The sequence below is a fragment of the Polypterus senegalus genome, chromosome 3, assembly GCF_016835505.1.
Source record: "Polypterus senegalus isolate Bchr_013 chromosome 3, ASM1683550v1, whole genome shotgun sequence".
NCBI lineage: Eukaryota > Metazoa > Chordata > Cladistia > Polypteriformes > Polypteridae > Polypterus > Polypterus senegalus.
The window spans coordinates 279,029,964-279,046,266 of record NC_053156.1 but is presented as its reverse complement, the minus strand read 5'-3'; the positions used below and the strand labels follow the sequence as shown (position 1 = coordinate 279,046,266).

Sequence of the window (16,303 nt, the reverse complement as noted above, 5' to 3'; positions counted from 1 at the left end):
CTGCCATAAGCAAAATATTTTAACTGCTTTATATATATATATATATATATATATATATATATATATATATATATATATATATATATATATATATAAAGCAGTTAAAATATTTTTAATTTATTAGGTGCAGGAAATATGCCCGAGCGACAGACATGCAATACAAAAGTTTTACAAAGCAATAAAGCACAACAAAACATTATCTAGAAACAATTCATCAAACTATGATGTGAAATTCATCAAAAGTTGAAATAAAGCTGAACTAAGGCTCTAAGGCAAATGTGCAGTAAAAGAAGGTAATAAACTGGTATGGAAAAGAAAGTAAAAAATGCAGATAAGTGCCGATTCAGCTAAAGGATTATTTGTGATGGTAGTTTTTCTTTACAAATCACAGAGATCATCAAACTTTATAGACAGTGGAATGAGCCTGAAGAAAATGTTTCATGCTTCATGTACACAACCACATTAACTACTGTAATCTCCCCCATAACCTTAACAGACAGCATTTGCTCGACATCATGCAGTTATCTGCCATATTGATCCATTCAAAGTCAGTTTAGAGACACAAGAAAAAACTAACACAATTTGTACACCATATCCCCAGATCTCTAAAACTAAAAGAAAAGGGAAATGCACAAATTAAATAAAAAGAGAGTTTATTCAAACATCATTGTTAAGAAAAATTCTAAAACTAACACCCAGTCCCAAAATCCAATACTTTCATTTCAACTTGGCAAGTATGTCTTCAGTATCTTGATATCATCTACAGGCCTGTCCTGTGTGTTTGTCTCCACCATTCCAACACGGTTCACCACAGAAATTCCTTGGCACACACGACCAAAGATGCTATGTTTCCCATCCAACCACTGGGTTGGTGCAAGAGTGATGAAGAACTGGCTCCCATTAGTGTCTGGGCCAGCATTTGCCATTGCCAAGATGCCAGCACCTGAAACAGATTGACATTATGATAAGATAAAGCAGCCATAAACAAGCTTATAATAACATAACTTGCAAGAACTGCAAAAATGCATCTCAATATAGCTGAATTTTAATTTTCTCTGAGAAGCAGGAGTATGAAAGAGCAGATGCTGCAGTAGAATGAACATACTAGAAAAGAAATCCAAACTGACACAGGAAGCCAACCATATAAACTGTTGTTATGGTAATGGTTACTTGTTTACCTTTGTGAAACCCCTGACTGGAGTTTGGCAGCATTCCACAAATGAGAAATTGTAAACCCACAGAATGATGATTAGTTAGCTAAACCAGCTAGATATTTAAGTTTTATTCCTGAAATTAAACTGCAATTACAAATAAATAAATATATCTGAACAGAAGGCAGCGCTGCTGCCTCGCAGTAAGGAGACCTGGGTTCGCTTCCCGGGTCTTCCCTGCGTGGAGTTTGCATGTTCACCCTGTGTCTGCGTGGGTTTCCTCTGGGTACTCCAGTTTTCTCCCACAGTCCACAGACATGCAGGTTAGGTGCACTGGCAATTCTAAATTATCCCTAGTGTGTGCTTGGTATGTGGGGGGGTGTGTGTGCTCTGCCCAGGGTTTGTTTCCTGCCTTGCACCCTGTGTTGGCTGGGATTGGCTCAGCAGACCCCCCGTGACCCTGTAGTTAGAATATAGCGGGTTGGATAATGGATGGATGAATGAACAGAAGGCCATGCTACCACCTTTGACTCGCTTGGATGCCTTCTAAATGGAGTTGGTCTTCTCCATTTGTGTTTGCATGGCTTTTCCCCTACAGTTCAAGGGAAATGAAGTTGATTGCCACACAAAGTTTTCTTGTACAGATGCATGGAAGAGTGCACAAATTTGCTCTGTGATGGCCTAGTGCTCAGCCCAGAGTTATTTCTTACTTTACAACAACAAAAGCTATAAAACCAGACTAAAACAAAAGTTAATTAATTGGAACAGACCACATCCATCATCAGCATCTATTTATTTCAATTCAGGCTGAAAGAAGCCCATACATAAATTAACAACAGTAGAAGGTGAGACAAGAATCAATGCTGGATAGGATACTAGTCAATCAAAGGAAGTGTTCACAGAAGTGCCTAGTCACTCATAGTGATCCAATTTTAAAGTCGCAAAACATAACACGCTACGTAATATTGTTTGTACAAAATTCTTTTAGTTAAATAACCTTGTAAGATGCAATCCATACAAGAAAGAATACATCTGGACTTATATGGTGACTTTCATATACAATGGTGTTGTATTTAAACTTTATTTCTAAAAGTGAAATTATGGACTATTCCAAAATCTGATTAGTAAATTGATGCTAAACTGTTCAATTTATCATACAGTACAGTATTCATTTTACATTATTTTTAATTTTACAGAGAGATAGAAAAGAAAGGTTTCTATTTCTCGGTGACTAGGTTTTATTCAGTTACACAAATGTGTTAGTAAAATATTTACATTTACACTTTAAAAGAATACAACTTTCACAGTTGCCTGTACTAAACCAAATAATGTTAACTCTTTCCACAGTTAATCATAGCACCTTTAAGATAAATTAAAAAAAAAAAAAAACTATTGCTGATGTCCACAAAATAAAAGCATCATTATTTTTTACAGCAGTGAAAGAATTACAAGCTAAGACATGCACTCTAAGAAATAGCTCATAAAATAAAAACAAAAAGTTAGAAAATCAAGCACAAATAAGAAAGATTTCCAAAATGAGCAAAAGGTGATAAAGGCAGTTGTCATCCTGCACAAACAATAAAGATTAATGAAGTTAGCTCCAGTATATCCACCCAACCTAATAATTGCTTTGTCTTGTCAATGTACAAAAAATGGTTGCTTTCAAAACCAACTAATGTAAAATGATTTATAATAAAGCATGTATAATAAGACTTTCTTGTAATCTATTATTTCGTATTCAGCACAATAAATAGAGAAAGACTTTAAAAAGAAAGATATCAAAAGTATACTTAAAACATGGAAAGAAGCAGTCAGGCTTGATATAATATTTTAAGACCCTCATTTGACCTGCTGTGGACAAGAGTAAATATGCAGAACAGGACATATGCCAGGGATAATGGGGGCTACCTTTAATTTAATAAGAAAAAATAATCGTGAATTTACGGTTTGTTGCAATATTGAGGAAACTGTGAGGGTAAATTACCAAATTAATGGCGATTAGTACATTATGCAAATCATTACTGGAGACACTAATTGATCTGGTTTCCGAAATCCTTCAGTCGGGGAAAAAACAAATTACACACAGAGTTTCTTTTTATATTTCAACATTATGTGGAATTAGTGAAGGTCTACAACAGTATAGATCTGAAAATGGAAGAAAAGGCAAGTAATGTATTATTCTCAAAATAAAAATATATAAGCTTGGAGTCAGAATATTTTGGCTGTGTAGACGTCATCTGGAAAAATTAACATTATTTTCTTTCTTTTTCTGAATGAGAATAAACCATCTTTTTACTTTTCAAACTCATGTGTTGGCATCATGTTGCACTTCTTTTATCACACTAGGTCTGTAATCTCTGTATGGGCTCATAAGTCTAAGTGCAAATAATGAGAATAAATTTAAATTGAATATTAAATGGAATCAGATCCATATAGCCAAGTTATTTACATAGCTATTTAGCAATGCTAAATAAATGTAACAAAACGTAAAGAAAGAAAATGTCTCTATCTTTTTTTACACAATAGAACTATCTAAAAATCATACAGATTCTTGCAGTGTTACTGGGTTGTGTATGTATTAAAAACACTAAGTAGTTATCATTAATATATCTCATCTTTGATAATAAATAATCAAATTTATTATAGGAGAAAAATGCAAACATTTCAGAAACTGATGGTTTGTCTATAGATTAATGTACTTTTGTTTAAATGGTTACTAACTTAGGCTTTTTACTTTTTGGTTGGTCTATTTCAAGCAGTGTTAATTTATGGGATTAGATTAGGTTGACTGTATTATTCCAGAAGTAAATGTGTTTGCAGAAGGAAAGTAGAAAACATAAGACATTAATACACTAATAATAGAAAATAAGCAAAGACACAGCAACTAACAACTAGTGTTATCATAAGTACACATACTCGAGATTACTACAAACAATAATAATTTCCTTTAACAGTACACACAATAATTCAGTATTTAGCAAATACCTGTAGCAACAAAAGAGTAGTTTTCATTTTGCTATTAGAGCTTTTCAGTTTCAGAAAAATATGATTTAATATCAGCTGTAAGCTAATAAAGGGAAGAGAATTAACAGAGTGCATAAAGATTCCTGTCCTTGCAAAATTAAAATGTTTCTTTACCTTTTTTGACAATACTGAGAGATGCCTTTAGTACTTTAAGCATCAAGAAAATAATTACTACCAGCTATTATTCAATTCCTTTACAACATTTAACATTCATTTTGTCACACATTTCAGGAGTCAAAATGGTTTGTGATGCTTTAACAATGTTCAACTGTTTTTTTGCTTCTTCTTGATCAGTTAAAATGTTTTATGGTCTTCCTATATCAAGCTTTTCAGTTAAATCTGATTTTGTTTGAAAGTCACAGGTGTCAAGCTTTGCTGATGAAATAATGTTCTGCTCCCAGATAAGTATACCCTTCTGGCTCTTTCAAAATTATTTATTTATTTATTTTTACTCACAATGTCCCCCATAGCCCTCGGCTTTATTCTGCCAACCCTTCCAGGTCTTACATTTTCTAACACTTTTCTGTAAATATTTAAAATGGATCTGCTTTTGTCTTTGGACACAGTCTGTTGTTGGTGTCAATTTCTAATTACTGCTAAGAATACCTGTCACTTAGCAAGGCAATGGATTCAATAAATCAGCTGTGCACAGCAAAATATTATACACTTAATGCCATCTTGTAAAGACGCTTGAGATTTAATTAAATATCTAGGGAGACCCTAGTGGCACAAATTTGTTCAAATTATATGTCTAGACCATGATCTTGTAGATATTAAACAACATGATGCAAGTAACTCGGAATTATTTTCTTTAAAATTACAAATCACGGAACTGAACAAATTAAAATGATATCTCTCAAACCACATAATGAAAAATTATACAGTAAGTAAAATGCATTATGCAATTTGAATCATTTAACATGAGGTTTCCTAAACAAAGCTAAGCTTGCTTAAGAGACTAAATATATTGGTAGCAAGAATAAAAAGGACAATTGAAGATATGTATCTAAAACGCTGTGTATGGTGTAATAAATGCCACAGTTTAGTCAAAAAGAAAATTTAGCACAGGACAAAGTTGTGTTTCTCATATGCTTAAAAAGCTCCATTATTTAACTTTTAATCAAACTAAAAACAAAGTAGAATCTTATTACTGATCTAAGCTTAACAGAATGTTGTGTAAACTTGCTAAGCATTTAGTTGCACTTCAATTGTAACTGTGTGTTTTATTAAAGATACAAATTTTGTGGATATAACTAATCACTAATATAATATGCTTGAGCAATGGTATAATTGTATTACATGAAACTGAAGTAATGAAAATGTTACATGCAGGCAGCTTAATTAGTTCAAACCTGCTAAATAAATCCAGCATTTTTCTGCCTTTTCCGAAATACTGAATATAACTGACCTGTTTTCACCAAATTTAGGCTTCCTTCAAAAGTAACATTTTTCTTTTAATTAGTAAACCACTCATTTCTCTTTAACAAGCTACCTAGTAAAATATAATCTCATTATGAAATGCAGGCAGCTAAAATACTTACCAGTAAATTTTAGTTCTGGATGTAACTCGTCTTCAAACTGTTTTCCAAAAATAGATGCACCACCTCTTCCTGCAGAAGTCAGAAAAACAAGAGCACGGATTAACTGGTCATGGATTACTGCTAATTCTCAATTACAATGCCTTAAACAAACCTCATAAATAAAGAAAAGAGGGGTCTTAACCTTTGATTCATGTGGCAGGACCACAGTTTTGTATTGATTGCTTAGCATAAGGATTTCCATCACAGCCAGAATTTCATCCTCCCCCCTCAATTAATTGCAGTTGCCTTATTATGAACCTCTATGAGCGACTGCTAAGGCTCTTAAAAGTAAAACAAATGCTTTTCACAATGGAGCATCTGTGAATTAATTTTGCTTTTTTTTCTCTTCTTGAAATTCTTTAGTCAGAGTAAGGAAGTCCAAAGAATCTGTTTGTTGCTTGTGGGGGGGGGTTCAGTTCATGTTCTGTTAGGTTTTGTTATTTTTCATTTATTTCTGCAGCCTTATTATTCTAGTAACAAACTTTGGAAGCTTAAAAAAATAAAAATAACAATAATGACCCTATTGACTCGAGTACATCTTTTCTTATATTGGACTTCATGCTTTTATTATAAATAAAAAATGCAAATACAAATAAAATCTCCATTTCTGAGTGCATTCATATTTAAAAGATGGATAGACCCAGGATTACATTTACAAACACTGCTCTTCTAATATTAATCATTTAAAAGTTCAAGGCTTTTCATAATAAAACTTTAAGATATTTTTTTTCTTTCCTCAGATCACTTGTAAGAAACCACAAACCAATGTGACATGGGCTGGGTTCCGATTTTTCTGCTGATGTTTATTATTGGTTCAGATTTAATTATACTATGTGAATTTAGTCAGACTGTTCATCCTAACATTTCCTCCCATAATACAAAATTTCACTCAAAAATGAATGATTATGATGTCGGGCATGCTGTAAATCAGGCAAGACGTCTTTTGCTGAGGTCCTTTGGAAATGCGGAGATATTTTAGAACTCAATACAAAAGTATTACATTTTGGGAATAAAAACTAATGATGGATGGAAATGTAAAGTGATAGCAAAAGCTACAATTCTAAGTACAGGATAAAAACATTTGCTGCTTTGGGAAGTTACTGGTGAAGCACTATTGCCAGAACAGTACTTTATCAAACATTGTGGGCTGAAATCTAATTTCACAAACTGCTACAAAAAATGTGGGTTGAAATCTAATATCACAAACAGCTATTTTATGTTTTTTTCCCCTTTGGAGGTATTTGACTATGCACTATTCAGACATAATGGCTGAATTATAACATTCACTTTAAAAAATAAAAACATAAAACATAAATATTGATTAACTGGGTAAAAAAGGTAAGTTTCAGGTAACTGTTTATAGTGTTTCCATGTACTGAGAAAATAGTATTTGCTGGAGCACCTGTTTCACAAGATCTGTGGTGTAATCAAGCCATTTTTCATCGTGAACCCAGTATGCTGTCTTTCTGGTTGCTGAATGGTCAGTCAAGAACATTCACTTCCAACCTGCATTATAAGATACTGTCACTGAATGCAGGTTAAACACTGTGGATGAGCTGCACCAGTTGACAAAGTGACACAAGCAAACATAAACATAAATAAAATAAACAGCATTTACAAACATTTGAAAGGTATCAACGGCATCACTTTAATGATTAAGCAAAACATAAAAAGCAACCAAAGCTATAATGGGTTCCACTAGATAACATGAAGATATAGAGGTCTCAGCATTTCCCCAACACCTCCCAAAAACATTTCTTGACATGCAGATTGCACCATTTGAGTTTCAGATGGGCTCTGTGGGTAGGGTAGGAGATCAAATTAGTTTTACCCTGACCTATACTTAAGATCCTTCCTTTCAGAAACCAAACTTTGTCATTGACTACAAGACATCCAAAATTACTAGAAACACACGTGTTGAACTTTGATTAGTATCATCACTGATATTTATGTATAGTATAAGGTTAAGTATTACGTACACCTACCCATTCCAAGTAATTGAGCCTTAACCATTGATGGATATAAGGAGTCCACATAATACTTTTAAAAAGTAGTGAGTTAGATAATTTAGACAGGAACGGTAAAACTGTCACGCCATAAACAGCTTTCTGCTCCTAGTGAAGCAGGTGTAGTTATGTCTATGTTAAATTCAGAGTATGTGCCAGTGTTTTAAGTTACAGTTACACTGCAAAGGTTTTTCAATATAATGCTTTAGATTAAGGGGTTTATACCCAGCATGAACAGATACGAGTGGCATGGTGGGAGCAGTGCTGCGTTGCAATAAGGAGACAGGAGTTTGAGTCACAGGTGTGCCGTGTGTAGAGTTTGCATGTTCTCCTAATATCTCTGTGTGTTTACTGCAGGTGCTTTGGTTTCCTCCCACAGTCCAAAGACTTGCAGATTAGGTAAATTGGCATAGATAGATAGATAGATAGATAGATAGATAGATAGATAGATAGATAGATAGATAGATAGATACTTAATTAATAAATTGTTAGATTGACACTACTGTGTGTGTTCATTCTGTGATGGACTGGCACCCTATCCAGGTGTTATTTCTGCCTTGTGGCCAATGATTGTTGGAAAAAACTCCAGATGCCAAAAGTATCTGCCCTGAAAAAGGAGGATAGGAATATGTATGGATGGATAAATGCACACAGAAGAAAAAAAAAAAAACAATAAGTTATCAAAAATAGAAATGTTTTTTGATAATACCAGTAGAACTTCAACATTTAAAATATATATGCTTTTATATTCAATTGAATAACGGCGTCATTGATTTTCTTGAAAAATGAAATTGTACTCAGTCTCCTCCAGTAATTAGGAATGCATTTTAAAATTACCAGTTCCTGTCGGGTCCCCTCCTTGGATCATAAAGTCCTTGATTATCCTGTGAAACTTGGTGCCATTGTAGTAACCTCTTCTTGCCAACTCTGCAAAATTCTTGCAGGTCTTTGGGGTGTGTTTCCAGTATAGCTCCACCACAATAGTTCCCATGCTGTAAAATTAAAAATAAACATAAAAATAAAATGACATTTTTTTTGAAGCATCAGAAAATTTTCTAAGGGGTCTGTGTTTCAATAGAAACACAACAAAGTTAATATCGTTCATGTGACTAACTCCCTACTATTACAGCACACACCGAGTGCCAATAACAAACGTCTATTCACCCTATCACTTTTCTGTCATGTTGTCTGGTGAATAAATCATTTTCTTTGCCCAGGTTTACAAACTGTGTTACATACTTTCCAAATGGAAAAATGTTCTATTAATTCTCCAACATTCCTATAGTAATTATACTTAACACAAAAGCTGTAAGCTGCTTAAGGTAAGTATCTTAAAATGTAAGAGACTACTATTTAAATTTGATAAACATCTCTTAGTACATTTATGTTTAATTAGTTATCTGGAAGCTATTTGAGAATAATTACTGCTGTATGTATCGGTATGGGATTCACCAAATGAAGTTCCATATACTGGTATTGTTATCGCAATAAAGCTTTTTTTGTTTTTCAAAAAAAATATAATATGATCTTTACATCCCTTAAGAACAGCAAATGTCAACTAAAAATGTAACCATATAATTTCCATACCACATAAATGCTTAATTAAATATCTTTTAACCCAAGTTTAATTACAGTGACTTGTGTGAGAGTAAAATGCTGCTGTGGATCTTCACTCTGAGCACGAATAGCACACAAACCCATGAACAATCTGCGCACGGTCCTCTTTAATGCCAAAAACAAGAAATCGACAGCAGAAACACTAAACGCAGTATACAGCATTCCATGCAGTTCGTGCTCAGCGGTATACATAGGACAAACTTCAAAAAGAATCGCAACACGTATACAGGAACACCGCAACGCCGTCAGAAGAAAGGACGCACTGTCATTGATCTATAAGCATACTAAATCAACAGGACATACATTTAATTGGGACGATGTACAAGTAAAATTTAAAGCCAATAATAAAAGTGCTAGAGAGCTGGCTGAATCCTGGTTATCAAATGAGAACGCCATCAACAGACACTTGGACATAAATCCAGCATATACAAACTTAAGAAGAACTTATTCTTAATAAACAAGACTTTACTCCCAACAACCTCACCCCACACGGACCTAGCCACCCCCCCTCATCCCCCTGTAAGGTATTGCTATATATTGCCTTTGATTCTTGTAAGTCTAAACATTATCCTCTGATGAAGACTCCTGGTAGGGGTTGAAAGCTCAGGAATAAAAACTACTTTATGATACGTGATTCATTTTCTCCCTTTGTGGATCTCCAACTGCTAATATGCAAACCATATCACAGACCTTCTCTTCCATATATATATATATATATATATATATATATATATATATATATATAAAACGAGAGAGAGAGAGATTTTATTAATTCCAAGGGAAAATTCACATACTCCAGCAGCATAATGATAAAAAACAATATTAAACAAAACAATATTAAAGAGTGATAAAAATAAAAATGCAGGTAAAACGGACAATAACTTTGTATAATGTTAACGTTTACCCCGCGAGTTTCATATTGTGGGGCAGGAATGATCTCCTCAGTCTGTCAGTGGAGCAGGACAGTGACAGCAGTCTGTCGCTGAAGCTGCTCCTCTGTCTGGAGAGGATACCTCAGTGCAAAAGAAATTTTAGAAAAAAAACAGGATTAAGTTGTGGAAAGGCAGGGATTATGAGATAAAGATAAATATTTTTTTTCCAAGTATTGCCAGGCACATATTAGTGTTGGAATTGTACTAAAATTTGGACTTCGGTATCGATACCTGCATTTGGATCAAGGGCTGTGGAGTTGGTAGATAAGTCCTTTGACTTTAACTCAGACTTCTTAGTTTCTACTACTTCTGACTCCGACTCCTTTGTATTTAAAATGCTAATGTATTTTCCATGTTGATTAAAGGAAGGCAACATACACGTCCATTTAACCACAGAACTACTGGCTAGGAAGCTGACTCTCTACCGTACTGGCCAGTTTAAACAAAACACAAGAACCCCTGAACAAACATCAGGCCATAGCGCACACCTACACCTACATCATTACACTTGTTTACACTCAAATGAACTTGTCAAACACATCATATCTGAAATAAAATGAAAACACTTTTTGTAATGTACCATAATCCAGATTACAACACATGAATGTCAGGTTGTATAATAGCACATCTGAACTTCACACTAGTAGTAACACAGCTATGCACTGGGCTTTATTCTTACAACAGAGAAGTACTTAATTATGACTATTTTTTGTGAAATGGAACATTTGAACTTGCCGTATTTTTTTTCATTACAATTTAAATTTATTAGGATTCCGAGTCGGTACATTTTTGCCGACTCCAGGTGCCCAAAATTGTCTCTGACTCCACAGCTCTGTTTGGATCTCCATACCAGTACCAAAAAAATAGATAATGCATCTAAGCAATGGGTTGATGTCCCATTCGAAGCATGTAGCATAGACTTCACAAAACGGACATTTTGCCACAACTGCAATGGCAAGAGGCATGGTTGGGAGAGGAAAGTCGACGTTTACTTAGAGTACCGATAATCACAAAATGCTGGTACCATACCATTTTAAAATTTGGGTTTTGGGATTTTTACAGTACTGGTAAACCACACAACCCTAGCACACAATCAAAAGCATCATTAAGAAAAAAATATGACTCTGCTTAGATCAGAATATCCCTGGAAAAAAGAATGAATGACCATGAAGGCTGATCAGAGAGGTCATCGAGAATCTAATAAATTTTCTTAAGGACTTGAAGACCTTGGGCAATCTTCTGACCACTTGCAGTGTTGGTTCTAACCCCTGAAACTCCTGGGGCTATCCGGGAGAAATTCTTTCTAGCAATTCTAGGTATCCCTAAAGTCCTGAAACCTAAATCTCATTTAAAAAGCCAAGGGCCTTATCCAAGCCAGTTCCGCATAAAGTGGCTTAGCATATATAATGCAGGGGGTACTGTGCCACCACCTCCCAGACTGAATGAGTACAGACACCTGCCTGCCCGTCTCTCCTTCCGATTTCTCAGAATCAACACTCTGATTGTTAGTGCTTATACAACACCCTGCATGCTTAGCCACTACTGCTAACAGATGGCAGCCAACCCTGTTAAAATGACTGCCTTCTGGCTTCCTGGAGTTGTGGACATCTTATGGTCCCAATGCTATTCTGTGCCAATTGATATCTCAATCTCAACCACATCATCCATTGAAGTACAAACGTTTGTAAAATGTTCTTACAATCCCATTCATAAACATTGATAAACATTCCACTGCGATTTCTTTATCCTTTTTTTATTTTAAAGTCAATAACCTTCCTTGATTTTACTCACAGACATTTGTTACATATTGAGAGGAACATTGGCCAACCTGAAAGGGAGTAGAAACATATCTGCAGAAGACTGAGAACACCTAAGCTAGTTGTGTGGACAACTGATATCTAAGGTTTCTTGTACCCTGCTTCTCTTTGATTGCATACATTTATGAAATCATAATTTAGCATTGATCAGCCTTTAACCTCTCGTATCAACTGGAGTTAAGGAGATGGTCCTAGCTGGTAGCGTGTCGAGGTCCCTGATATTGAAGTGACATTTTAACACTGAAAAACAAAATGACTGAGTTAATCGTGTTCATGATATTTTCTGAAAGAATCTCTGCAGCAGAACTAATGCTCGACATGTGCCATCTGGGGTAATAAAGAAGTAATGCATTTTATTATGCAGATAACAGTAAAATGGATTGCTTCTAAATTTTAATAGAGGACAATTCCAAAAGAAATATCACTACTGCAGGGATTCCTAAATCTATAAATGGCAGAAAAAAAAACCTTTGCCAATGATGCCCCCCACCCATTTATAATAAATACCAGATTAAAATAGCTTCTTTTAACATAACTATCACATCAAGAAGAAAGCAGACAGCACAATGAGCTTTGTGACGCATTAGCTTAATCACAGTGTTTAAAATGTTTGAGTCATAGTTGCATCACTAATATCTCCCTCAACTGGTGCTTTAATTTTGATTCTGGAATGGACATATCCTACATTGATTCTGCTTATGTTGTCTTTTACAGTTACAATATGTAAATTCAATCCAACTATAAAGAGTGAAGGAGGAAAAAAGGTTAAAATATATACATATGCACATATTTCACTCTTAATGTGACATGGTTAAAGGAAAAAGGGCAGCTGTCCACAACTACAGTCAACACACTTAGCAAGGACAAAGGCAGCATGATGGGCAGTGGTAGCGCTGCGGTCTCGCAGGAAGGAGACCTGGGTTCACTTCCCAGGTCCTCCCTGCGTGGAGTTTGTGTGTTCTCCCCATGTCTGCATGGATTTCCTCCCACAGTCCAAAGACATGCAGGTTAGGTGCATTGGCGATTCTAAATTGTCCCTAGTGTGTGCTTGGTGTGTGTGTGTGTGTGCGTGTGCCCTGTGGTGGGCTGGCATCCTGCCTGGGGTTTGTTCTTGCCTTGCGCCCTGTGTTGGCTGGGATTGGCTCCAGCAGACCCCCATGACCCTGTGTTAGGATATAGTGGGTTGGATAATGGATGGATGGATGGTTAACAAGAAATAAAAAATATCCAACAGGATTGAGAATTTGAATTTATTATCTGCTTCTCCCTATGATTCATTAGTTAAGAGCCCTAGCTCAATCCCTGTGAATATGTTTCTTGTTCATGCAATACTCTGATTTTCTAGAAATATTTCATTATTCATCAGTATTTCAGCATACAACTCAATGACATGACATGATTGGATTTTGTGACATGAGTAACCAGAGATTCAAACCCCCCCCAAGCATTTTTAAAATTGTATGCTGCTGTCCAGCGTTAGTCTCTATAGACACCAGTACTATCAGAAGCTTTGTTGTCTACATTTTCTATGAAAACATTAAATTAAAAAATTTTCTCAGGCATCAAAACAAGCTAAATAGCTGTAAGAAACACAGAAAAAATATTGTTTTTGGGTGGACTATTCCTTTAAGGGTGCAAATCACAGAGGACCTCATATGGTTAGATTTGAATACACAATGGGGGGTCTGAAAATTTAAAGTACTGCATAAAAAGGATTTAGGAGTCATAGTGGACCTGTCACTGTCAAATTCCAGACCGTGTTTAGAAGCCATTAGGAACGCTAACTGAATATTAGGTTTTATAGCACCCTGATGTGTAGAGTACAAGTCAATGGAGGTTATGCTTAAATTATATAATGCACTAGTGAAGCTTTACCTGGACTTCTGTGTGCAATTTTAGACTCCATGTTACAAAAAAAAAAGACATTGCGGTGCTAGGTAAAGCCCAGAGAAGAGAAACTAGGACAATTCTAGGACTACACGGCATGACATACAAGGAAAGATTAAAGGAGTTGAACGTTTTAAGTTTAAGCAAAAGGAGATTAAGCACTTCAAGCATGTCACCTTTTAAAATTATGAAGTGAATGAGTACAGTGGATCAACACTTACTTTAAAATGAGTTCAAGAACATCAAGTTTTTCTTCACACAGACAGTCACTGAAACATGGAATAAGTTACCAAGTAGAACTTTAGGAACCTTCAAAACTAGACTTGATGTTATTTTGGAGGAATTAAGTGGATAAGACTGGTGAGCTTAGTTGGGTAGAATGGCCTGTTCTCGTTAAAATGTTTCTAATGGTCCCCAATGCCCACATTTTTGTTAAGAATGCTTAAAAACACCACTGCATTTTTTATATGGCGGACGATAGTCAATTGGCCACACATTTTATACATTTTGGTGTTAGACTGTGTACAGCTGTGTTTCGTAAACACTGGGTTTAAGAGTTTAAAAAAATAATTTAAAAAGGCTGTTTCAGCGACTGACTTGCTGAAGGTTTAAGCCTCATTCTACCACACTATTCAATATTATTTACCATTCACAACTGCACTGGATTCAGCAAGGGGACCCCATGTGCTGAATTAGGTCCCCCTCGCTCCCTTTCTAACTGCTCTCATTTTAAAAAGGTGGACCCCACAAAGCCCTCTGTTTAATTTCTGCATGGTGGGGCTCTCCATGAACATTAATACATAAAACTGGGTCCTGAGGGCAATAAGGTTGAGAACCCGTTGGTATTGTGCATATTGAATAGCTGGGTCACAGCCTGGTACGGCAACTGCACTGGGTCAGACTGAAAGGACCTGCAATAGCTGGTTAAAAATTACATTTACTTATTTGGATGACACCTTTATCTAAGGCAACCTACAACATTTATGATACAATTGGTTACATTTCTTTTTGCTTTTCTAGTTGGAGAACAGGCAGGTCAAGTGAATTGCTCATGGTCACACAAAGTCAGTGACGGGATTTTAACCCACACCCTCAGGGGTTGAAATCCAAAGTCTTAACCACTCACTACACCACACTGATTGCCTGCCTTCCATATACTAGACATTTACAGACAAGATGTTCTGACTACTACATCACTGTAACAACTTCTGTGCCCAATCCTCCTCCACCACCACATTGTACCACACAATACTGCAGCCTCTAATGCAGTACTACCTGACTGGAAACAGTGTCTTAAACGTCCGTTATTTTTTAAAGTTTGACTGAGACTCCATTAACTACGCACGTGCATAACTTCGTTTGATATTTGCTTGACGTTCATATTTCTCTGATACTGTAACATGCTTAATGGTCTGCTGTGTCATTTCACCATGTAATTTATTCGTTTGTAAGATATGATGCCAACAAATTTAATGGAATCCAGTGACATTTTTACCTGTGAGCTTATCACGCAAAACAGCTCTATTTGTGCTGTCTAGGTCTTCCATCTAAATACCGGCTCTAATAAATCTTTAGCCTTTGCAATCTAAATCTAAATATATGTTTTGTAAATCGATCAGAATGATGGTTATCGCAAGAAAATCTCCCTATAAAACGCATATAAGTAGAATGACTTATGAGAGAATAGAGATTTGCGTCATATACAAATCGTATATATTTATTAAGCCTACTATTAAAAACGGCGGAGTATAAATTACAATAATTAAGAGCTTTGCCCACGCGACAGATTAAGAATTCTAGCCCAAAGCTGTTAACGGAGCACACATCTCAGCCCTGTTCAGATCAAGCATAATCCTATCCTTGTTTTTTTACGAATGCTGTATTGATTTTGCTATATTGATCTTTCCTCCTCTTCCTTCTTGCACTAATTTTCGATACTCACGTGGTCTCTAATGTGACCGTGGGAGGCTGCCAAGTGTCCGGCGGGATTCCCGACATCACGGTTTGTGTGGAATGAACGTAAATCGAGCATAAACCAGAACCCGCTCCGCGCGTATAGCCTTTGAAGCGCTGCTTAACCGGAATGTCACACCAAAACCGTTCCGACAAGGTACACGGCGCATTGATCTAGTTCTCCATACCGAAAGTGATAGATAAAAAAAAATAAACCTTCAGACGTATTGGTTATATGTATATGCTTAAAAGTTATTACAACAAAAAGAATATCCCCTTTCTTTACTTTAGGGGAAAAGAAAATGGTGTTCGTTAGCTCCAACCAGAACGGACACG

General features: G+C 35.7%; 1 protein-coding gene across 1 annotated transcript; it reads right to left on the bottom strand.

Annotated features, from left to right (window-relative positions):
* Positions 1–636: 636 nt before the first annotated feature.
* ppil1 (peptidylprolyl isomerase (cyclophilin)-like 1) lies at positions 637–16,185 on the bottom strand. The gene is made up of 4 exons (XM_039749276.1): positions 15,957–16,185; positions 8,599–8,753; positions 5,717–5,785; positions 637–943 (listed from the first exon to the last, which is right to left on the bottom strand). The coding sequence occupies exons 1-4, from the start codon at positions 16,010–16,012 to the stop codon at positions 723–725; spliced, it is 501 nt and encodes a 166-aa protein (XP_039605210.1). The 5' UTR covers positions 16,013–16,185; the 3' UTR covers positions 637–722.
* Positions 16,186–16,303: the final 118 nt, after the last annotated feature.